Source organism: Hemicordylus capensis, chromosome 2 (assembly GCF_027244095.1).
Source record: "Hemicordylus capensis ecotype Gifberg chromosome 2, rHemCap1.1.pri, whole genome shotgun sequence".
Lineage (NCBI taxonomy): Eukaryota > Metazoa > Chordata > Lepidosauria > Squamata > Cordylidae > Hemicordylus > Hemicordylus capensis.
The window spans coordinates 145522992-145548635 of record NC_069658.1 but is presented as its reverse complement, the minus strand read 5'-3'; the positions used below and the strand labels follow the sequence as shown (position 1 = coordinate 145548635).

The following is a 25644-nucleotide window of genomic DNA, read 5'->3' as shown; positions in this document are numbered from 1 at the left end:
CATTATGAACTAAATTTGAAGTTAATTGGATTCACATTTTCACCCATTAGTATACAAAGATACACCCAGAAAGGCTCCTTTTAGCTAGAAGAACATTGCACACAAGACACAGGAAAACCCACTGCCTTTGCTTTTATATTTTCATGCATTTGGTATTAAAAAAACCCAACACTGATATTTTTCAACTATTTTGTTAAATCCTCGACTGCAGTCCTACACACAGGCATTTTAAATCTCATTGATGTTGTTGTGATTTAATAATACTGACTATGTCTACAGGATTGCAGTCCATAAGGGAAGCTTGGTCAGGTCAGAAGTCCATCTAGCCCAGTACCTTGTTTTATGACAATGATCACTTCAGGATGTTTTATAGAGAAAAACAATGGGCACTTCCCTCCCAGGGCTTATAAAAGATTTGGGAAGCTGCTTTTGTTGGTACCATGGGGTGAAGGGAAAGGCTTAAATGTCTTTTAATCACATACCATAATCCCAGTATTAACCCTGCCCCCCATGATTACTATTTTAATTAAGAAAAAAATTACAAGTGTGATGTCTAGTTTGATCCTAAAACAAGGCACAACAGAGCACACAGTTATGTTTATTTTTTCATGCAAACAATAATATAACAATTTGAGAAAGTAAAACATAGGAAGCTGCAAGTGCCTTATACCAAGTGAGATCATATTGGTCCATATTGTCTATACTGACTGGCAGTGGCTTTCTACGCTTTCAGGCAGGAGTCTCTCCCAGCCCCACCTGGAGATGAGCAGTTAAATCTGGGACCTTCTTCATGCATAACAGATGCTCCACCACTGAGATACGGCCCCATCCTTTAAGGAGAATATCTTACAGCAAACAGCACTCACATGTAGTTGCCCATCAAATGCAAACCAAGGTGAACCCTATTTAGCAAAAAGGACAATCCATGTTCACTACTACTGCTAGCCTGGCTCTCCACCCCACAACTCTAAAGTACCTTCCATGGAGGATAGGCCTTTTCCAAAACCATATTTCAGTAATTTTTATTCAGAGGCATAATCCTTCAGTTTTTACAAAATTTGTCCTCAGGGCTTTACCCTCTTTGTTGTAGTGAATTTTTGTTTAACTTTTTCTGTACAAAGTATTATAGGTGCTTATTAGAATGCAAATTCCTACATTTTTATTCTTCTAGTAATTAGTTGTGTGGCCAGTATTAAAAAAAATGTCATTTGAATAGTTAGACAAAGGGCATGATCCAGTCAAAATTAAACATTTATGTTCGATTGATTTCAATGGAAGAGGTTTATGCACTTTGTTAAATCTTTCTCACTGAAATAAATGGGACTTAATGTTAAATGTTTAACTTTTAGCTGGATCATGCCCCTGATATTTCAAAGCCAGAATGGTGATTTTAAAAAGAAAGGGTTAAATTCAGAGAATCATGTGTGGAAGAAAAATAGCTGCTGATGCTGTTCCGTAAGTGCTTATGCAAGAGCTTGCACAAGTGTTTATATGGTGCTGTAATAAGTAAGTTGTATAGTAGTTTTGTTGGTGATATGACTCCACACCAATGACTCCTATTGGCCACTAGAGACATTAGGAGTGGAGGCAGAGTGTGTACGACTGCTCTCTTGTTCTCTCTTGTTTCTATGTACATTATGCCAAACTGGAGGCAAACGAGTCAGAGGTTTCATTTTGTGAAGCTGTGGTTTTGTCACAAAAGCAAACTGAAGTTTTCGAACGGAAACTGTAATCTGATCCTTCAGTTTGTAGTGAGTTTTGTTGCTCCAACCAGAGGTTTGAAGGTGGCATCGTGTTGTCCAAATTCTGCTGCTGCTCGATAGAGGTGTGCACGGAACTGGTTTGTCGGGTTTGGTTTGAATTTGGATTGAATTTGAACTGGCCTGGTCTGGTTCTGGGTCCAGCCAAAACAGGTCCAGTCTGGTCTGGCCTGGCCACTGAACTAGGCCGAAGTGGTTCATGGGCTCGTTCGGGAGATATACTTGTAAAGAGGAATCCAATGAGGATTCCCCTTTACAAGTAAAGGGGCTTTCCCTGTATTGGGGGGGGGGGCAGAGAAAGGGTACTTAGTTCCTTCTTTTTGCAGGCTGTGAGGACAGCAGAGACATCAGTTGCAGGAGTGGTAACGGGGGCTCCTCCAACCCCCCGCTGGCCTCCTGAAGAACAAGCCTGGGCTGTTCTTCAAGAGGCCGGCAGGGGATTTGGATGAGCCTCCGCCGCTGCCGATATCTCCACCACCACCATTCCCTCTGCCTCCAATGAGTACTACGTACCCTATCTCTTGGTCCTCTACTCCAACTTAGAATAGGGAATGCCCTTTACTTGTAAAGGGGAATCCTTGCTGGATTCCCCTTTACAAATATATCACCTGAACCAGTTCGGACTGGTTCTTTTAGAACTGGGGCTGGTCTGTTTTGAACTTGGACCAGCTCTCCCCTTTGCGGGGGTCAGTCTGTTTTGAACCATGCTGACCATGCAAATGGCTATCGAACATGCACAGAGGCCATGTGTGTGCTGGCGCCACATGAGGGCAGCTGGGAGAGAGTGCTGCTGGTGCATGCAGATAGCTGGAAAAAGGCTGTTTGTAGCACAAATTATTGGTATACAATCTTAGCCACTTACTGGGTCTATTCTCACGAGCAGCAAAAATCGGGCTAGGAGAGCCTAGCCCAATTTTTTCTGCTCGTGTAAACCACCCAGTGGCTTACAAGCAGCTAGCCCGCTTTTGTAGGCCTCCCCTAAGCCCGGGTTTGCGGAGCGCTCGGAGTGCCCAGTATGTCCTGCACACCCGCACAGAGCATACTGGAGCTTCTGGGGCCCGCGTGGCCCCCGAGCTCTCCAGCCCCCACCGGCTCCTTCATGGAGCCGGCAATCGTGTGGGCGGCCAATATGGCTGCCCAGGGCTCCCGCTGTGATCATCTGCAGGGAGAGCGGGTTTAGCCTGCTCTCCCTGCTCAGCTTACCAGCTCACTCTCTAGGATCTTTTGAGTATGGTTTTTCTCAGCAATGAACTGAGTGACTTGTACCATAGATCTTCAAAATGTGAAAGTAGTGTTGATGAGTATTTTTAAATTTCACTGCAATATACAGGGATGGATTCCAGCAGTCCCCCCACCTCCTATATTTAGTACAACCCACATAACTGATGCATAATCATAGCCTTTCCTAAAAATGTTGCTTTTTCCATTTAAAACTTTGTTAGTAAGAAATTTACAGTGACAAACCCTTTGTCAACTGTTTGAAATGAAGAATCAAGAGCTCCATGAGATACCTATGAGGCTCTGCAGTAGACATCTTTTATTTATATTGATGTCACATAATTTAATGATCTTGAAATATTTTGCATGAATTTACTCCACTGGTCATTTAGTTTTCTTGTTAGGATACTTTGAGATGCATATGTAGAAGCTCTTCTCATGATCAGTGAGAAGAGCTTCTTCCAGTGCTGCAGGGAGAGTGGGCTTAGCCCGCTCTCCCCACAGACGATCCAAAGGCTGCCCTGGGTGGCTGGATTGCCCCCCCCCCCACGGCTGCCGGCTCCATCACGGAGCCGGCGGGGGCTACAGGGATCGGGGGTTGCATGGCCCCGGAAGTTCCAGGATATGCGGACCATCCTGGAGAGACTCGCAAGCCCAAGGGGGTCTTCTTGTGTGTCGCCACACGCCGTGGCAACACACAAGCAAAAAGATGAGGTTAACGGAGCGCTCACTCCATTAACCTCGTCTAAGGGGAGCGGTATTTATGGAGGCTAGCTGCTAGGAGCCGCATGGCTCCCGTTGCAGTACACAATCGGCCAAAAGCGGGCTAGGCTCCCTTAGCCCACTTTTGGGTGATCATGAGAATAGCCTTCTTCAGTGGTGAATCAGCATCTCAGATTCCACCTCCTGAAATGCAAAAGCTGGCTACAAATAAAAGGGTTATATAAGTGCCAGGAGCCACGTCCCTTTCTGGAGCTCAGGTTGGCCTTGGTTCAAAGCAGAAGCCTAAGCTTGCCCCTCTCTTCACGAGTAAGCCCACAGGAGTCTCGAGCAGTCAGAGAAGCACTTCAGCTCCAATACTGGAGTTTGTCCTTGTTCTGGTGTTGCTTCTGCTCCTGGGATCCTGAAGGCAATGGTGATGGTTCTGGGGACAGGATAGGAGCCTTGATGGGTGGCACCAGTTCCCTAGAGTTCTGGGATCCTCCGAGGGGGCTACTGCAGGAGGGGGAACACTCTCTGGCTGCTCAGGGTCTCTCAGACCTAGTGGGCTATCCTTGGGGCTAAGCTTGGCTGGGGCATGCTCATGCTCCTTTGAGAAGGTGCCCTCTCAGTTGGGGTCCAGGTGGGTTGTGACACGCATGAAAGCCTAACAAAAAAAAGTATGTTTGATCCTGACTTGAAAGAATAGAAATAAGCTTTCACAAGGAGGTTTGTCTGCCCTCCTCCCTTCACTGCATCCCCATGCACCCTCAATAAGGAATAGGCTTAGGATGGGGCATGGGGCAGAGGGTAGAAGAAACTGGGGCATCCTGCTCCAAGGTCTTCCCACACCTAGGGCTGGCACTACCTTGTGCTATGGATTGTGTTTACAGGGGATGACATGCTTCTTCAAGACTGATTTGTTTGTGTATTTCTTGAAAATATTTATTTTCTGCCCCTCCAGTACAATACTGCTCAGGGTGGCTCACAAAGTCAATAAAACAATATAAAATTAATAAAATTCAATTAATAAATAGACCCAGTTAACATCAGATTTACAGATTTTTTTTTCTGTTCTGTTTTTCTCTTCTGTTTTGTTTGATGTTGCAAAATATCTGACTACAACTCCTATTTTTTTAATACAGGAATTGCTATGGAATCTCTTATTCCTGTGATTATTATTAGCATTAAAAGACTATATACTACACTCCCAATTCAGAGATTGTCTTTGCAGAAAGACACTGAGTATGACTAATGGTCCCACACAATGGAGACAGTGGGGCGATTCTCACGATCAACAAAAATCAGGCTAGCAGAGGCTAGCCCGATTTTTGTTGACCGTAAGAACCCGCTTGAGAACCCCTGCTAAAAAGCAGGTTTGCAGAGCGAGTGCTCCAGCAAATCTGCTTTTTAGGATTGTGAGTAGCCGTGCTGTGCCGTGCCTTCGCGCCGTGCCTATTCATGAGTAGACCCCTGGCGAAAAGGCAAAAAGCCGCATCCCGGCTCCAGGGGTCTCCCCAGTATGCCCTGCGCACTTGCGCAGGGCATACTGGGGCTTGCGGGGGCCACGTGGCCCCCGCTCCCCCCACCCCCCACCGGCTCCGTCACGTGGCCGGCCATCGTGTGGGCGGCCAATCCGGCCGTCCAGGGCTTCCTGCCCGCTCGTGAGCGGGGAGAGTGGGCTTAGCCCGCTCTTCCCGCTCACTGCCCCAAACCGGGTCTCACTGATCGTGAGACCGGTCCAGTGTATTGCTTTGGCAACAGTATATCTGAAACAGATTTCATTAGGATTGCAAGGGAATATAATCCACCAAAGTTTGTCCAAAGCCTGTTGAAATTGATGGGAGTTGCCCATTAGAATATGTCTGACACACAACATTGGAAGTGCACAGTCATGCTCTTCTCCTGAACAACTTCTCCAGAGTCTCAAGTATGTGCAGGAGATGTTGCTGGTAAATTGTGTCCAGAGCTGCTGGTAAATTGTGTCCAGAGTGGTTTTTGTTTTGAAGTTCATAAAAAGTGTATATCCCTTATGAAGTTTAATATTAAAGACAGTAAAATAAAAGTAGTGACATCCTTACTACAGCCAATGTTGTCTTTCCATGGAAGGTCGAAAGCAGTTGATTATCAGCAAAACGTAAACTGCCATTTGTCAGCTAATCAATTATCTGGAGGGCTCAGCGCTAACAGTAGACAACACTCCTGCTACCAATAGACAAGAGTGAGCTGTATATGTTCCCTCTGTCACTGACAATGACATACAGTCAGCCCTGTTTGAGCTGACATAAGGTCATCTTTTCCTCCCCAGTGAGACTGGGAAGCTCTAAGAACTGTCGGCTGGCATTTTTAAACTATGATATTACAAACTCCACAGGCTCCTGTGATCTGTTTTACATTCCTTTGTTACCGAGTTCCTCGGACTTATGAACATGGAATTGAAAGAATTTCCCTTGATTCCTGGGTTCTGTCCCTTTTCTGGTTCAAGTTTTAATGAAAAATAAAGGCAAACATTTCTAGTTCAACTCCCAGTTCTTTGCCAATTAGGGATTGCTAATAGCTAATAATTCAGCAATTGATTTTTTCCCCTTACCACCCAATCTAGTGGAACATTTCAGGACCATGGTATGCACATTGGATTTTACTTCTGACTGGATTCTATGTTCTAAGTTACAACACAGGGGCTAGTTTATAATTAATAAGGGAAGACCATCCTGTAACTAATTCACAACTACTTCTGCTAATATATTAGTTGACATCCAGACTAACATTGCGCTGGTGCTACAGGGTAGTGGTGGTTTTCACTCGTCTCCCCTTCCCTCTGAAGCCCGCTCTGCCTCCCCAAAATATGTCCTAGAGAGTCACGTGATTCAGAGGGACATATTTTCAGGAGGCACAGTGAGCTTCGGAGGGAAGGGGAGATCTGTATAAATTACCCTCCCCCACACATAGCACCAGTGCAGCTTAGTTTGGATGTCTGCCACTGTATGTAGCCCCCACAGTGTGATAACTGTTGCTAAGAACATAGAAGCTACATAGCCCATCTCCTTCAAGCTTACAGGCAAAATACACTAGCATGACAACCAGAATACCAGGGTTCAATTACGTTATGAAAATGGATATGCAGTATCATGATCCAATAGCTGTTCTTTTGCCAAGACTGGAAGATGGGAAGGCAGGGACATAAAACTGGCACACGGTCAACCTTACTGATCCCATGTGAATAATCTCCCTAAGAGTGGAATTCAGAGTAGTCATTGCCCCTGAGATCATCTCAACTGCTACATAAAGGTGACATGGATTGGATGATACTTACATGATCCAGCCTATTGTGTGGAAGGGTGTGTGAGCAGACCTGCTTATTCTGTCCACCTAGCATCCATTGCCCTCACATAGCCATGTGGGGACATATAATATGCATACCGCCTATTTGCATATGCTCACATGTCAAAATTGCATGATGCCAGGGAGGATTTGGTGATTTTTCCCAGGTGGCTTGATAGTGCAATTTTAGTCCACATACATAGGGGTTATATATGTAGTCCAAATGTGCAGAATCAGTACCCAGATGTGTGAGGATGGTGAAGTTGCGGCTGACACAGTGGATGGGCATGGAGGTGCTTGTAGTCCCCTCCACGTGATGGGCTGGATCACAGAGGAATTTGTATTGTCTGATCCAGCTCTACATACATAAGACTTTAGAACGTATCTCAATCCTATCCATAGTCCACAGCCAATCACATATCAAATTGCTATGTCTCTTGGCCTCAGTATGACAATCCCTTTGGCTAGAAGGGTTGTAGCAGGGGCGTACAATAGGGCAAGGGGAGACAGTTGTCTGGGGGCCCAATGGCTTTGGGCCTCCCCAGAGGTGTCACATGACTGACTCCCCCAGCCGCGCACCCGCCCGGGCTTCCTTTGGTTGTATTTATCCTCCAAAATTGATGTGAGTGTTAAGACCTGGAGCTACTAGAACAGCATGTCTTTCTCTAGTACCATTAAATGATTTGCATCGTCCACAATTTACAAAACCTTAAAAAAAATAATTTAGGATGGTGTTCTATTGTGGCACATAGATTCTCTATATATGTAAATTTTACTATGCTTTTTGTTACCACTATTCAGCCTCATTTAAGATTTCTTTACTTCATGAGCTGAGCTTCACTGGGGGGGGATTTTAAAATCTTGTCTATGGGCCCACTCTAACCTTGCTGTGTCCCTGGTGTGTAGAATGGTCACTCTAGCCCTATTCACACTATGAGGTCATTTACACAATAAAAAACTGTGTGCCACCCAGGTTTAGAGCTGTGTGTGCTCCCAATTTTTGGTTATGTGGAAGCAAGATAAGAGATAAGAGGAAAACCTAAGTAGAAGTGATTGTGTGGAAGCAAGGCAGGAGGAAAACCTGGGTAGCTTTTCCTCCTACCTTGCTTCCACACAATCACTTCTACACTGGTTTTCCTCTTACATTGCTTCTGCACAACCGAAAATTGGGAGCACACACAGCTTCCAAGCCCAGGTAGAACATAGTTTTTGATTGTGTGGATGACCTCATTATGTTCAATACTCATATGACAAGTGTACAATGTACATGCTATGTTGAACACAGGCACAGCAATACGTTTCCTATCTGTACCATGCATTTGAGGATCCTGTACCTTAGTTCACTTTTAAAATGAATGCAGATACAGTCATTCACACAAAAACATGTACAAGTGTATAGACGTTCTGTTTTCATAGAAGTAAGTACGTGTTATTGCAAGCGAATATACAGAGTCTGCAATGTTTCAGACTTCAGCAGTTAACATAGTTATCTAATTGAAAATGCTTCTCAGGTGTTAAGCTTACCCCCTACTATGACGTAATGAAAAGAGAAATATACAGTGTTTGCAAACTACAGCTAAGTAGTCTCTTAGGGACAATCTGCCTCTTATAGGATGCAGCAAAACTTCATTGCTGGCCCAAGGCCAAATGTTTTAAACAGGGGTACCTAGAATTAGTTACCTACATTCATAATTAGGTCTCCTCATTAAAATAAATGCCTTGATTATGTAACTTGTTTACTTGCTGTAATTCCTGCAGAGTACATCTAACTAGCACTTTGAGAAAATCATTTTATTTTATTTCTATCCCATATTTTTGGAAGCATATTATTATTAGTGACTGACATGCCCTGCAGCATAATGCAAATGATTCTGAACTGCTTATGCTAGTAGTAGCAGCAGCATACAACTACTACCACTACTACTACTACTACTACTAGTAGTAGTAGTAGTGGTATCATGCAACTGTAAGTAGTAGTAACCGTAAGTACTACTACGTTAGTTGCACATTATGACACAACTTGTATTATTTCCCAGAAAATTATTCTCAAGGACATTATTCCCAATGACACAAAGACCTATCCTGCTATTGCTTGCTCCCCTACAACTGGTATTCAGCATCTCTACTGTTCTGCTTTCTATTTAGCTAAAGATGGCTGAACAGCTATGGGATATTGCCCTATTCCAGTGATGTTATACTTTCATATGTATGTATGTATGTATGTATGTATGTATTGGACTGGTGACCATAAAACATGTGAAGTTATTTAAAAATGAGTGTGTGCAGGAGTGCAGATCCCCACTAAGAATCTGAGGAGTTTCTGCTTCTTTTTACTAAACTCCCCCTTAAAATGTATTTTTCTCCGCCTGAAAGTGTCTTTCCTCTCTATCCCTCAAAATTTAAACGAGTTTCTCCTTTCCCTGTCTATGTGTGCAACTGGAGGATGGGATGGAAGATAGTGGCATCAGTTGCTTTGTTTTTATTTTTACAAACATATATATGAAATTAATTTTTAAAAAATTTTAATGTGTTATTAATGTGTTTTTATCTATTATGATTTTATCTTTTTATGAATTTTAAATGTTATGTTTTATATTTTTAATTCTGTACTCCGCCTAGAGATTTTTATACTAGGTACTATATAAATTTAATAATAATGATGATGATGATGATGATGATGATGCATACATACATACAAACAAACAAACAAACAAACAAACAAACAAACAAACACTTCTACCTGTACTCTTCACTTATCTAACTGGAGCAGGGGATGCTGGCAATGAGGACAGGGTTCAGGCAGCAGGGAGCAGACAGCAACTTTCTAGGTAATAGTTATATGCTGTAAGACCTGGGAGAGTTCTCTTGGTGGAATAACAAATATTTCTCAAGCTAAAATCTGGCCTTTTCTCAAGCAGGGTTGCCAAAACCTCATTTCTCAGTGAAGTTGCAAAGAACATAGAGAAGCATCTGACTTGGATCCATGCTCACTGGCAATATAGAATCACCTGGAACTATGTCTTTGCTACCTTGATTAGGGATGTCTAAAGGGCAGCAAATATCTTTGGGTGGCTTTTTGGAGGTTGATTCAGACTCCTCTCTCTAAAGATCTGACCTCAAAGATTCAGAATATGGCAACTTCTCTGCCTCCTCCTCCTGGTCTATGAGAGTGTACCAAGACTTTAATTTCAGAGAATTCAGAGGCTGTAAGTGTTGGAGATGGAGTTCCAGTGCGTCAACCTTTTAGCAATAGCAATAGCAATAGCACTTACATTTATATACCACTTTATAGCCGGAGCTCTCTAAGCGGTTTACAATGATTTAGCATATTGCCCCCCAACATTCTGGGTACTCATTTTACCGACCTCGGAAGGATGGAAGGCTGAGTCAACCTTGAGCCTTTTGCACCAACTATCCTGATGACCACTAGTAGGAGTAGAATTAGTGAGTAAGGGTCTCCATAACTGCTCTACCTGTCTCTATTCTATGACCCCTGATTGGAGGTATTTCCTGTGAGAGTCAGATTCCCTTCCTTTCCTCTTAGAGAACAGATTGAAACCTCTCTCTCTCTCTCTCTCTCCGTTAGATTAAGGATTAGGTCTTTCTATCCAAAGTGTACTTCACCAATAAATACCTAGTATTTAGTTCTACAAGAATCTCCATGTGTCTTCTCTAAGTAGCTGCAACAACTAAACTCTGCATTCTACTCTGTAACTGGAGCGAGTAGCTTCTTTAGTGCTCTGCTAATTAACTGGGGGTAAAAATTACAACTCCCAACAGTAAGGGGACAGACAAATTGTGCTTTGAGGTTACTGATAGTGGAGTCACTGTTGCAGGTCTTTGTGTGCCCTCAGCATTCTCCTTTTTTCTCTTACATTTAATGCTTTATTTTATGAGTGGATATTCTGGACATGGAAAAGCTATGGGGAACCTGCAGAGCTCTCATTTGTTTCATTGTGGCCTACACAGGATAGATTCCTGGTAGACTGTGTGCCCACTATAAGGAGCTATAATTTATGCCAAAAATACAGCAGGTGCTTTACAGTACTGAAAACAAATAGGCATGCGGCATGATACACTGCAGAGACTGATAATGCTTGGCTTTCACTACTTTAGAATCCCTCAGGTTATTTATTTAAAATCATTTCTTGCTGACATCATAAAAAAGTCTCTTGGTAATTCTTAGTAGAGATTTGACAAGTCGATGAAAGAACCATTCCTGTTTCTTATGGTCAAAAATACCCTAAACCATGAAGTTTAGGTAGAATTAGAAACAAGATTGATTGGAAAGAAATGTGCTCAATCTTCTAAAACCAGCCCAACTTCCACTATTACCTTTTCATGAAAAGTTGGTAAGACTATCCATGCATGGATGCATGCATTCAAACCAGGAGTTCCCAACCTTAGGTCCACAGGTGCTGTTGGATTACAATTTCCATCATTCTCAGCCACCATGGAGTTGTAGTCCAACAATTTCTGGGGACCCAAGCTTTGGAACTCCGTTTTAATATGTTTGTTCACATCCAAGGCTCAAAGAAAGAAGAGAGCCTCCAGCCTCAAAGGCAGGATGCCTCTGAATACCAGTTGCAGGGGAGTAACAGAAGGAGGGAGGGCATGCCCTCAACTCCTGACTGAAGGCCTCCAGCGGCATCTGGTGGGCTACTGTGTGAAACAAGATGCTGGACTAGATGGGCCTTTGGCCTGATCCAGCAGGGCTGTTCTTATGTTCTTATGAGAGAAAATGAATAAACTGGGGGCATGATCCAAGCCAAAGCTTACATGCATTTAATTTCCATTGATTGCAAGGGAAACGTTAAGCAGGAGCTCCAATCTCGCCCACTGAAATCAGCAACTGACATGATGTGCATTATCCCATCAACAGAAGGGACTCACCAGAGCTTCTGTATAACTTCAAAGGCAACCCCAAGGGTGTAGTGATGTGGCTGCTGCGGAATGACTTTAAACCTCTTATGGGCAGCAGTGCAACACTCCTTTCATGATTTCTAATAGAAGGAGTGCTGTGTTGCTGCCTGTATGCGGTTTAAAGTTATTCCTTAGCAGTGCCATCGCTACACTGTCGCAGCTGCCTTGAAGTTGTACAGCAGTGCTGGTGGGTCCTTTCCATTGATGGGAGACTGCACAGCATGTTGCACAGTGTAACTTAAAGAATTTAACTCCCGACAAGATTGGGCTGTTTTATATATCAAAACTAGAACCTTGAATTCTATTTGGGAAGTGTTGGGAAGTCAGTGCAAGTGCTGGAGCTACACATATCATGGACTCTTGCCAAATTACTGTTTCTGTTTTCTGCATATTTATTTTGCCTCCCTCTAAGTGATCAATACTTAAAAAAGAAAGAAATTACAGTTCATTTTAAAAAAATATGATGGTGGTTCTGTTGCTAGTATTTAATATCTGTAAGGAGTGCTGTTTTTAGAAATGAGGAAAGATGTGTAGGACCACTCTCACCTACCTAGACCTTCAAAAAAGACATTCAGTCAAGCCATCAACAACATGGCAGGTAGTTACTAACAGCACATGCCATGCAGGAAGGTCATTGCTGATTGGTTGCCTGATTTAAAGCCTACCCTTGCTGATTGCCTCTGAAACTATAGGTATGCCTGTATGGAATAATTTATTGTCATTATTGTTGTAATATCCTGGGAGTCCTAGTGTTAGAGAGTGTAGTAGCATAAACATTGCAAAGCAAATATCAGTTTCTCGGTTCATTAGAAGCCTATTCCATATAAAACAATTTTGCATCTGCAGTTTATTTTTTTTCTCATTTCAATATGCCCAGGTTTAACTTCAGTGAGTCTTGCTGCACCTTGCTCTACAAGACTGGGAAAAAAATAGTAGTTGACATTTTTCCCTATGAAGATTTTTATAAACTGTCATCATTCCCCTTACTATTCTATTTTTAAAAGCTAAGCCGTTGTTTAAAGTTGTATTTTAAGAACCAAAAGTATTGCTACAATGTTATTATATCACGGGCTTGCAACACTCTGTTCCAACTGTGCAGGCACGCTGGAGCGCCTTGCAGTTCTCAAGGGCTGCTAGGCTGAATGGTCAGGCCCAGTGGCCGCTCCACCCACTGCCCCCCCCACCACCATGGGGTGAGGAGGCCTGCTTGGCTCATCCCCCACCCCCCGGCCGCACACATGGGGGCTAGAATTATTGAAGTTTTTGGTGCCGTGGTTCGGCGCCACAGGGCAGCATCAGGGTGAGTGCAGGGTGGTGGTAGGAGGCCCCCCTGGGCCTTTGGAGCCCCCGCTGGACCTTGGAGGCCACGGACTGGAGCCCCAAGGTCCGAGGGTAAGAGCGCCTCTGCATGCCAAAGAAAAAGCTAGACTAGAATCCAGCTTCTTGACATCTTAGCCATCAATGGCCAGAGAGTTCTTATGTGAAGGAGCATTCATACATCTAGTTCCCCTTCTGAAATGGTACAGTCCTAAAAGGGTGGTACCACATGCCTCCCTAAATATGTAGCCCTTTGTTAACATTGTTTTTTATGTATACAAAAGATGCAAATCTGGACCTGCAACAAAATGTTGCAGTGCATCCCTGGTGTGCATGTGTTGCCTGTGTATGAGCATGGTGAAAGTTTTAGGCACATTTCCTCCTCCGAAGCAGAAGGGCTTGTGATTGTCTTGAGGGAGTATTCTTCAAGCTGAGAGATTTCCCGCTCTTTGTGTTTAAGCTCTCCTTCCCGTCTCACCACTGAGTTCCATTAGCTCCGCCCACCTGGTTATCTCTTAACTGCCATCTGAATCTGCAACATTCCATTGCATCAAGTTATATTGGGGGAGTTTTGGGTGGTCTCCCCCTTAGATCTTTTTCTTTCAGATTTTTGTGAAATCAACGTATCTGTTGGTTACCCCAAGTTTGCTGGTACCTCCCCCTCACCTGCAAGTGCTACATTTCCAGCTCTTTGGGAAATAGGTAATAGATATGTATAGCTATAATGGTCAAATCATGCTTTTGGGGACTCTTTGAGTAATAATGCCACAAATACTGCATTAGGCTCTCTTTTTGATCTTTTGACAGAGGAGTCAGCTCGAGGTCTCTGACAAGTTCCTTTTCCTGAGACTTCAGTGGGTTAAAATATTCCCTTTTTCCAAGCTGTAATGTTAGTTATATTTTTGTACACTCTTCAGTTGCTGTTTGCTGCATGCACTGAAAACATTTCACTATTTGTTGGATGTATCCATCACAGGTCTCTGTGTCAACCATAATTTGCCTGTCTTACATATCTCTGATTCTACACTGTTCTAAAAATTCTGATTCTATAGCTGAGGGTCATATGGGGGAGAGGGTACCTCTATCAAAGATCAAATACTATAGGAAATTGTTGTTTTCTTACATATATAGAGAAGTAATATGGCAGCAGTGAAATAAAAATAATAGAAATATTAGGAAGCATCCAGAATAAGTTAATTACTACTCAGTCCCTTTGAATTAGTGGGACAAGTTAGTAATGACTAACTTGTTTCAATTATTTCAGTGCTCCTTAGTCATGACTAAATAGGCGGGATGCAGCCTCTTGACTTGGTTAATTACAAATGTTAGATCCAAATGCGACTATAAACAAGGTTTAGTATGTTTCAGGACTTACTAGGATTCAACCCTAGCACCTGTTTTTCATGCTATGACTAATCCTCAAAACATATGAAGTAGGAATAGATGAAAATGTCCTTGAACAGGTCCAAAGTGCATTTCCTTCACCACAGAGTCCCTAAAGAGAGTCCCCACTCACCAGGGATTAGTGGGAACAGCTGCCCAGGGTTTGAGTACCTGACTAAAACCTTTTTCTAGAAATTAAGAGGACTGTGCATCACAATGTCTGATGCAGATGAATCTGTAGGATTCCCTAGTGCCATGGCGAGACATTCGCTCCACCATGATCCTCCTGTGCAATTCCTCACAGTTCCAGTAGTGGTGGAGGATGCTTTTACAGGAACTGGAGCTGCATGGGGAGATCAGGAAAGCATTGGGGGCTGGCTGGGGAGCTATGTGAGGGCTTCTGGGAAGTGTAGTTCTTCTTAAAGTTACCCCCATGAGGATATCTCTGAGAAGAACTACACTTCCCAATATTTTCTGTGCAAGCCCCCAGCCACTATTACACATTGTCAAAGACTGAATTCCACCCACTATATGCTGTGTACTGGGTAGTGCCTTCGTCTTGTGCACCAGTTCACATGCAGGTGCACAAAAGACATGGTCGCTCCACTCACACACTTGGAGATTTAATTTCTAGAGACGCTGGGGGTGGGAGCTGAATCTTAAAGAATGACAACTCTAGAAAATAACATTTTAAAAAAATGAACAAAGACTCCGCAAGAGGCTAAAACAGGGATGGTGATTTACCATGGACACATTCCAGAAAATAGGGACTGTCCTTGGTGAATAGAGTCAGTTGGAGTCTATGTTTCAAGACCCACTCAGGTAGGAGGGGGCCTGTGTTGGGCAGTTTGCTAGGAGCCCCCTGAAACCTGGAGTTGACCCTGAGAAGAATGATGGATTAGTGATATTATTGAAACTTTTTGATTATGTTGTAAACTGTTGAATTTGTGATATTGTAAGTCATGATAATTTTGCATTTTTCTTCTAAAATAGACAAATAAGATATGCATGTAGCACAGTACCTACTTCTCATGAGGTGAGAGTTTACACATGTAGACAAAAAGGCCTTGGTAACTGTGCTGCATATGAGCCAAATTATTGGCCCAATCTTTATCTTGGCCATTCTCGCATCATGCTAACAATGCAGAAGATGGTCAGGACTGCATTGTGCAAATACCTGCTATCAGCTTGATGCATCAGGATGGGGGTGGGGGTGGGGAAGTGGGCTTGCCTTTAGCAAAGAGCTGACTTCTTTGAAGAAACTTGTTGCCTTCCAGCAGCAGCAGCAGCGATATCACAAAACGCTGCCTTTCCTTGCCTGGTGCAGCCCTATGATTCACCAGGTAAGGAGCAACATCACTATGTTACAAACCTTTCCTGGTGCATTACTGGGGTGGGTGGGAATGGCCATGCCCTATGTCACAACCCCGCCCCCCAGTAATGCACCAGTAAAAGGGCACAACACCATGATGTTGCTTCCTTTTCTACTACTACTATAATATTTATATACCGCTCGTCAACCAAAGTTCTCAAAGCGGTTTACATAGAAAAATATATAATACATCAAGAAGATAGTCCCCTGTCCCCAAAGGGCTCACAATTTAAAAAGAAACACAAGACAAATACCAGCAACAGCCACTGGATTCTGCTGCATTATAGGGTGGCATCAAGCAAAGAAAAGAGGCATTTTCAAATGCTGCCACTTCTGGAAGGCAACCAGTTTCTCCAAAGCTGCTGGTTCTTTATTAAAGGGAAGCCTCATCCCCACTCTCTGATTCTATTCTCTACCATACTGATATGATGTGGTATGATATTTCCTATATCAAAGGCATTTTTCTCTGGAATCATTTCGAAAAAAATGTTCTGATAGAGCTTGCATAGCCTCAGACTGAATTATGAGTTCAATGCAACGCACATCCCTGTGTGTTGGTAATCCTGTAAGTCCCATGATTCAAAACTATTTGATCAATAGTTACTACAATGATGATTTTGATCCACTGGGTACCCTCCTGATATACCTAAGCAATATTCTACATCATATCACAAAATCAGGCCTAGACTGGCCCAGCCCAAGGTCACTTTCCCAAGGTATGTGTGTGGAAAGTTCATAAGTATGATTAGGATGGCAGATTGGTCAGATTATATAGGAAGTTATTGTTGGGATATGAATGGCATAGAAGCAGCCTGTGCTCTCCACAATTTAATTTTTATTATCCACTCTTCTTGCACAACAACCTAACATCAATGTCTTTTTCAAAACAGCTTATTGGAATCAGTGATTGACATCCTAATGAAGCGCTTGTGGAAGGATGTTGCACTAGTGTAAATCTGTTGTGCTAGCTACTTGTGCTGAGTCTAGAGCTTGCATTCCAGACTAGTTTTGCATCTGCGGCATGCCTTGTTTGTTTTTAAGGGGAATTTTTTGCACAGGAGTGCTATAGTGCAATTTTGAGTATCCCTATTTTTTAGTTTAACTATGTTATATTTTTGCAGTAATGCAACTTTGCTTGTTACATAAGCACTTTGTTAGTCAGAATGTGAGCCCCTGAGTTGTAAGCACATGGTTTCTCTATTCACAAATGGGTACGAACTCCTCTTGGTGTGTGTACTCAGACAAGATTCTGTGAACTGGGCATATTTTGGTGAAACTCCTTTTACTCATCTGTATGTAGGAGATGAATCCATACAAAAATTGTGCTTATGTACCTAATTTTGCAATGAGTTATCAGGCTTCCCATCTGCACTTCTTGTGCATATTTAAAGAGACCCAATTAGCTGAGAGCACTTTAGACCATTTCACTTTCTGTCTGTGAAATGCTTTGCTTTTATGTTCAATCAGTTTATTCGACAAATTGGACTCGCAAAGAAACTTGAGAATAAGTGAGGACAAGTTGAGTACAAAACTGGCTTGCAGCTAGTGTGTTTGTAGTGCTGTGTGCCATTACTCTCTGTCTCTTATGTTGTGGCAGCTTATAAGGAAAGGGGAATCTTTCTCATTCCTGCCAAAGCGAAGGCTGGGGGAAAACATCCCACTTTGGTATTCGCAGTACAGTTATGACAAATGCATGGCCTGTGTTCTGGGTGTTAAGGGAAATGTAAAAACATGTCTAGTTGTTGTGAATGCTCACATGGTGATTTGTTGGTTTGATTCTTCAGGTCGTGATTTGGCAAGCACAACCCTCCCTGGATACCCTCCACACGTCCCCCCTGCTGGACAGGGCAGCTACTCTGCTCCAACGCTGACAGGGATGGTGCCTGGTGAGTTTTCAGGAAAAAAATAAAAATAAAAAAGGAAGCAGCAGCATCTTTTAGCAGCAGAGCCAAATATTTCCCTTGTGCTCTGTTTTTATGCCAGCAGCAGACAGAGTTGTGATGATGAAAGGATGAAGAGATGTAAAACAAGGCAAACTAAACAACTGCCTCTCTCTCTGTCTCACAACTTCACCCACGGTACTGATCCATAACTCAGCTAAGCAAAAGCACTTAGGTTCAAGCTGATTTAGCCTGTTTGAAAACAGCAGCAAACTTAAATCCACATCCCTTGGTTTAACCAGAATTGTGGATTGGATAGTAAGAGAATTTATTTCATCAAAATACACGGAAAAAGAGATTTCTGGTTCTGCTGCATGGCTGTTGGATACACATGATAAAATGTACATAAGGTTAATCTCAGACTTACCTCGCTTCTCTGAATTTTTGTCATGTGAATCATTTTAATTAACTTAGCCATAAGCATTTTTAGCAATCGTGCCAGTGGAATTTCATAGTTTGAAATTACACTGCTTAATATGGGTGCCTGCAAATTATCTCATCCAAGGCTTTTCACACATGAGATCTTAGCCATTAATGTCTCCAGTGAATCACCTAATGTTCCCCGATATTCACCTTTGCTCTTTATTATATCTTCTTTAAAAGAAATCAACCATTTCTGGGCTGTTTTGAAGTAATGGTGTCTCAAGCTGGCTATGATTACAAGAAGTACTGAATGCCCTCTGCCAAAAGCAGAGCTTTCAAATTCTTCTGAAATTGGGGAAAGTTGGAAATTTTAGCACTCTTTTTAAAAAGACACTCAGCACTTTGTATCATCAGACCTTAACACTGCAATGCAGATTGGCCATTGGGCAGATATCCTTTGGTAATATTAGGTTCTGGTGAATTATTTCTCTTGAATTTAGAACTGTAGTTAAGTGGTACAAGGATCTGTTTTAAGAAAGGTGTTACATTTAAGAACATAAGAATAGCCTTGCTGGATCAGGCCCAAGGCCCATCTAGTCCAGCATCCTATTTCACACAGTGGCTTAGCAGATGCCACAGGGAGCCTACAGGCAGGAGCTGAGGGCATGCCCTCTCTCTTGCTGTTATTTCCCTGCAACTGGTACTCAGAGGCATCCCACCTCCGAGGCTGGAGGTGCCCTATAGCCCTCTGACTAGTAGCTGTTGATAGACTTCTCCTCCATGAAGTGGAGAGTGGTAAAATTTCACAAAAATTTGGAGGAGCTATCCCTCCTGTACCTATGTTCTTTTAAAAAAATATGAATGCATGTCCCATCATAGTACAACTAGGAAAGTGAAGACTGCCTTTTTATCCAGACCTTTGGCCAATGAACTGTCCTTTGCTCTTTTTAAACGTTCACCTGTATTTGCTCTGTTTCTGTGTTTTTACTGAATTGTTTTTATCTTCTTGTTCACTGCCCTGGGGTCTTAGCATGAAAGGCTGAATATAAATATAAATAAAATAAATTCACACACAAACATGTTCCTGTGCACAAAGATCTGAATGCTGGTACAATATAATGTCTGAATAGGGCTTGTGTCTTCTCACAATCAATATACAATTCATAAACATAGAGCAAAGAATGGCCACAATTCTGATTCTTTAGGAATGTCTAAGAAATCTTGCCCATTCAGGATCAGGACCAAACTAGATGTAGTATTGGAAAGGTGTGAATATATGTGTAACATTGTTTATTTTCTTTTGCTAAAAATAGTCACTGAAGGATTCAGTTTGGACTGGAGTTGTTGGATGGTGGGTCGGTGGAAGATTTAAAAAAAATATTTTTCCCTTGAGCCTATTCCCCAGTGCAAATCACACCTACATGCACCCCAAGATGCTCTTAGCCACAGAGAGGAAAACATACAGGAGCCGGAACAGTGTTTGTAATTAAATTAAATTCAAGTTTATTATAGTAAAAGACCAGCCAAAAGAACAAGTTCCAAAAAATCAGTAAAAGTTACAGACTATGGCTGACATTTTCCTTAATGGTACAGAGGTGCTGTGTGCTAAGCACTTCCACAGTGTTTAGTAATCCAGAGTTCTATTGTGTGGGCAAGAGGTGTGATTTTAGCCAAGCTCTCCTGTAACACTGCTAAATATGTCCCTAAGGGCTAAGTGACCCTAAAGGACATATTTAGGGATGTTAAACAGCATTTCTAGGGGAAAACCACAAAGATTGTCCCCCCTGCATGTGCAGAAGGACCCCAGATTATTTAATTCTGTGGAGGCACTTCAAAAGAAGTACCTCCACACTCTTAGTAGGAATGTCAGCCAGTGCAATCATTTCTTCATTGTGTTTGTATGTTTCCCCTTCTGTGGCAAATAGCGGCTTCAGAAGGATGGTTTGAATTGAGGTCATGTTAGAGGAGAGAAGATTTAACTCCCATCCACAGCCTTGATCCAAATCAGGCTCTCCTGGAAGCTGCTTTTAGCAAAGAGAAAGAAAGATGTGTGCCAGAGATGCATCCACACATCTCTGACATCATGTTTTGTTTGACCCTGTGTGATTTTTTAACCTTTAAAAAAAATCCAAAATCTATTCCTTTGCCACTTTGTAAATTACTCTTGAAACTCTCCTGAGTTTTAAAAATGATTGGCCATTTAACATGGTGCATTGCATTTAAAATATAAAGCAAACAGCAAACACAAAACAAAACACACACACACACACACACCCCCTCCAACAAACCTAATGAGCTTTTGGAGCTTGTAATGTGTTATTTTTTGCATTGAGAAAACAACCTATAATCCTTATTCAAAACCTGAAAAAAGGTAATTGGATTTGTCAGTGAATTCCTCCAGTTGTACATGGAAATTTCTCTGTTTAGATATAGTGGCCAATATGTTGTGCAATGTACTTCATGCTGAACAAGTCCTGCTGCTGCTTTAGTGCAAGAGGATGTTGTAGTTGTGCTAAAACAAGATTTGTGCAGGAGTGCGATTGCACCATAGTGTTCTTGTGCAAAAGTTCCCATTGCTACAAATGAGGCATGCCGCAGTTGTACAGTTGTTGCACAACCACAAGCAGGCTTGCAGTTGTGCAACACTCATCTGTAAGACAAGGTCCAGACATAGAGCAACTGGCTAGTTTAACAGCTTTGTGCTAGCACAACTCCTCCCCACATGTGGTATGCTGCACAACATGTTGGCCAATGACCTTAAGGAAAGAAGTCCAGGGAAACTGGAGGTCATTCTGTGGTAGTTCTGTGTTTGGAGTTCCTTGTGTCTTCTTCTGCTTCCAAAAATAGCTTTGGAGAGAATTTGGTTCTCAGAGTGAACCAAATTCAGAGTCTCTCATGGCACTTTAAAGACTAATGAATATATTTGTAGCATATGCTTTTGTGGATGAAGTGGGCTCATTTATAGCTCCCTTACAGGTTTCTGAATGTTCTCATGTTTGGTTTAAGTCCATGCATTCCTTTATAAAGAGTGTATCCTTTTTGTCCCTAATGTAAACCACTTAAGGGCATTACTTTTACATGATGGCACATATGATAATAGTAGGCACTGAACTGAATGAGTCTTTGAAAGAATGTCTGATATTGTTAGATCGAAGTGACAGTGTTGCTGGAATAAACAAGATTGGCGTCTAGGTATGATGATGTGGTTCTGGATAGTAGGTCTGTGTATATGCTCTGTTGGTGTTGTTTAAGGAATTATTTCAAGTAGTTTGGTGTCCATAAGCAAGAATTCAAATTTAAAATGTCACACTCTTTAAAAAAACTTAATACGAACTGGCTTGAACCAGTCTTTATTGTTTTAATTTTTCATAACAGACTTTGTTTTTAACACCACACAGCCACACAGATCTATGTTTCTCTCAATTCATCATTTAGCAACAACCTTCTGCTCCAGAAAGGTGAAGGTTATCTGCAGTTCTTTTAAAGCTCTCGTGTTTGTTTAAACTAGGCTTTGCTAACTAGCATCCAAAATAACTTCTTGATCTTCTCTTGTCTCTTATCATTTGGAGGGCCAGTTTCAGAAGCCTCTTATGAATGCAGGCATTCTTTTATGATTTGGCTCTGAAACAGCCGACAGATCAGCTTTATTACACACACATCAGTGTTTGTACTCTGATATGACTGAATTATTCTGTCCTGACATTTATACAGAGAGAATTCATTTCACCAATTCTCAGAGACTCACTTCTACACATACCATCTCCTGTAATAATTTGCAGAGCATATGCACACAAAAAGTGGTTATGATAAACCCTTTAATAATTAGCCATGAATTATGGCTATAATTATCTAACATGCGAGGAAGAAATACAAGATAAGAAACGAGCGAAGAAATTGCTCTTTCATGTTTTTTGATGTTGTCATACAGCATGGTCATGTCCTGAAAAGTGCTACAGTGGGCAGATAGAGACACATACACGGCAGCTTTTCAATTTGTATAGGATTAGCCAAAGGATTCATAATGTATGTGCTAGGTAACCTGAAAGCAGGGTTTGTTTAAGACAGGTCAGAGCTGGGAGGCTGCTGGTTTGGAACCAGATGTGCCATAGCCAGGAGATGAGAAGCTGGATTAATATCAGAAAGCATTTAACAGAATCCCCATCAGGAATTGGTCTGGATATAACACACAAGCTAAGCAAGTATCTATCACATGGAACTGGTATGAATTATTTAGGGCTTATAGAGCTTATTGTGGCCAACAGGGAGTGAATTTAGGCCAGTTTAAATGTTTGCATGCGGGCCACACAAAAGCTTGCACTCGTGCCAATGCAGTGAGAATAATATTTAAACAGTTCAGAGAGTGCTTTAGTCACTGCATGCTCCTGGTGGCAGTGGTACTGACATGCAGCTACTACTTATGCTAAGAACTGTACACACTGCAGGGATGTTGCTATCCCCAAATGTACTGTTGGCATGAGAAAAGGACTTTCCTGCAGCTTCCACTTAGGAGAGTGATGTCTAAATTGATCTGCAGAAGCATACACTCAGGAAACAATATGAAATGTGTTGTGTGATTTAGTAAGCAGATCGTTTAATATGATATAAATCTGAATCCATACATGAAACCCTCAGTGGCTAAGGAGCCTAGTAAAAACCAATGTGGTATAGTGATTAAAGTTAGGGATGTGCATTAACCTGTCCGGCGTTCTGTTCTTCGGACGCCGAACAGGTTTGGAACCCCTGCGATTGCAGCACTGCCACTTCCAGTATTATGCTGACTGGGGCGGCAAGAGGGAATACAGCTGCCCCGTGCCAGCAATTTTTAATGCAGTGCTGGAGGGGGAAGCGCGGCAGGGGAGGTAAGAGCACCCTCCCTCCACCTTAAAGAGACCCCTCCCTCCTCTCGGATGTGCACGGAACCAGTTGCGTGCACACCCCTAACCAGTTCTGTGCATACCCCTAATTAAAGTGCCAGATTAAGGCCAGGGAGAGCCAGGTTCAAAACCCTTGGGTCAGTCAGTCACTATCTCTGGTCACTTCGAGGCGCGACTACTGTAACACACTCTGGCTGGGTACAGATGTAACAAGAAACTGGAGGTTGGCAAACCTGAAGTTTCAATATTAAACTGTCACAGACATTTATCCAGCCATGGTCTGGCAACCTCCAGTTCCAGGAGAGGGGAGCCCCTCCATGCTGCCCAGTCGCCGAGGCCTATCCCAGCAGGTTCCATGGCCAGACTGTGGGAAAAGCATCAGCACATGTCAGCAGAGCAGGAGCAATTGGCCGTGATCTTGAAGGGGATGTGCCGAGTGCGATTGTGCCTTTTTGAAGCAGTCCGCCCCTCCTAGGCATGGAAAGGGCATTCAAATTCCTTTAAATGCCATGCCGTGTCAGTGCTTCTTCTGACACCGATGGCACCACCGCCCCCTACCCAAATAGTCCTGCACAAGCATGATTTGGCGGGGGGGACCAGGGGGCACTATTTATCTGTTACTCTGGGAAGAGAAATGAACATGATGAATTCCCAGGAGGGGAAGGGTGGTTTAGAAATTGAATGATATGTAGACGAGGGTGAGCAAAGGATCCAGGGTGTGTGTGTCTGTGCTGCCATGACCTAGGATGCTTTTGTGAGGGATCGCTCTGGCAAAGCAGTCCATGCAGACCAAACTGAATTCCAGGTGCCTCGGCAGCTTGCTGCCGGTGGACTTGCCCTTCTGGAGGGCCAGTCTACTGGGGATACCCATCCCCGCAGCTTTCCTCCATAGAACAGCCTGGCTTGATTTAGAGTCCCAATGGCCTGTCACGCTTGTGAGAGAGTGATCCATTGGAGAAGGGGATGTTTTGCTGTCAGGCATCATTAGAGAATTTGCTTGGCAATTCTCTCCCATCCCCTTCTTTCTGATGGTCCTTCTCATGAGTTGTGAGGTGGTGTTTCCATGGCCTGGCACTCTCAAGAGTGAGCAGTTCGCTCGGGATCAGCATCCATCATGATCACATGAGGAATCTCCCCTCTCTTTGTTGGCAGTACTGTTCCTGCTGGTTGGGGTTGTCTTTTAAACCAGATCCCAGGCACCGCCCCCACCCCCAGCCATATGTTCCTATTCTGGTGCTGTGATGGGGTATCCTGCTTATGTTGCCACCTGGATTGTTTGTGCTTGTAAAAAATCATGCATCATTGTTGCTTCCTTCTCAGGTTGCTAAGCACTTTGTGTCTGTCCAGTAGTCCTGTCTGCTTTCCCTTCTGCTTGTCAGGTGCAGGGAGCGAGGAGCAGAGTGGGAAGAGGGAATGCCTCTGTGTGACTGTGCTGCTTGACAGGCTGACAAGCCAGGGATATGACATGGCAGCGTCCTTGTTGCTTGGCAACTCCATAGCTGTGAGGGTGACAGGACGGGTGGGGCTGATACTGGGAGAGGCAGTCAGTGAGAAGTGCCACAGGCATGGAGGGGCCGTGATATCGAGCATGTCTGTGCCCCCACCTCTATTACTGCAGTTCGAAAATTGGCACGAAAACTATGGTTATGGGGGCATCCAGGTTTGGATGTAACGCTTTGGTGACCAAACCTCAGGTCTTGGCGGCAAACCTTTGTGCAAACCAAAGGTTCAAATTTGGAGTTTGGCAAGGCAAACCGCGGGTCGCTTTTGGCCCAAGACCATGGGTTCCTGAATAAAGAAATACTGGAGTTCCAACCTCTGCCCCATTTAACTCTGGTTTTGTGTTATGACTGAACCCAGCCACTGTGTGGGGCTGCCCCTTGAAAAGTGTTCAGAAACAGCAGAGCGCAGGGGCTAACTAGAGCATGTGACTCTCTTCTTCTACCATCTACACTGATTCTCAATTTCTTTCTTGGCACAATTCAAAGTGCTAGTTTGTACCTTTAAACTGTTTGGGGAATGAGCATTGCCTGAGCACTTAGATCTTTGGAAGGTATCCTGATTGAGGGCTGCTGGTGTCCTATGTGCAAAGGGTGATTCAGGACAGGGCCTTCTCAGCAGTGGTGCCTAAATTGTGGAACTCCTTCCCCCTGCAGACCTGTTTACTACCCTCAATGGCCACTTTTTGTTGACTCAGAAAGACCCATATTTTTAGATTAGCCTTTGGTGGCTGAGTAGTCTATGTTATGTGTGGGGGAGTCCCCTGCTGTTATTTTAAAAAACAAAAAATATGTGGGACTGTTTTTCACAGTTGGTGTCTCATGATTTATTGTGTTTTATTGATTATTTATTTTATTGATTTTTGTGGTTTATATTGTGTGCCTCTTTGGGTGTATGGGTTTTCCCGCCCCCTCAAAAAGCAAGATATTAATTTAATAATTTAGTAATATTAATACTCTCTTAGTCTAACTCTA

At 43.0% G+C, this 25644-nt stretch overlaps 1 protein-coding gene and 1 long non-coding RNA gene across 9 annotated transcripts in view; one reads left to right on the top strand and one right to left on the bottom strand.

The window, feature by feature from the left end:
* Nucleotides 1–25644, bottom strand: part of LOC128345282 (uncharacterized) — a 148315-nt gene that overhangs the window by 33580 nt on the left and 89091 nt on the right. The gene's annotated exons all lie outside the window — the stretch shown is intronic.
* The window catches only part of PAX5 (paired box 5), a 316792-nt gene that overhangs the window by 239286 nt on the left and 51862 nt on the right, over nt 1–25644 (top strand). For all 8 annotated transcript variants that reach the window (XR_008316357.1, XR_008316358.1, XM_053297041.1 and 5 more), the window contains one exon: nt 17778–17879. Coding sequence is in view for 6 of the 8 variants with exons in the window: in XM_053297041.1 (XP_053153016.1) it covers nt 17778–17879 (102 nt within the window). In the remaining 2 variants the exon portion in view is untranslated. The remainder of the gene's footprint in view (nt 1–17777; nt 17880–25644) is intronic.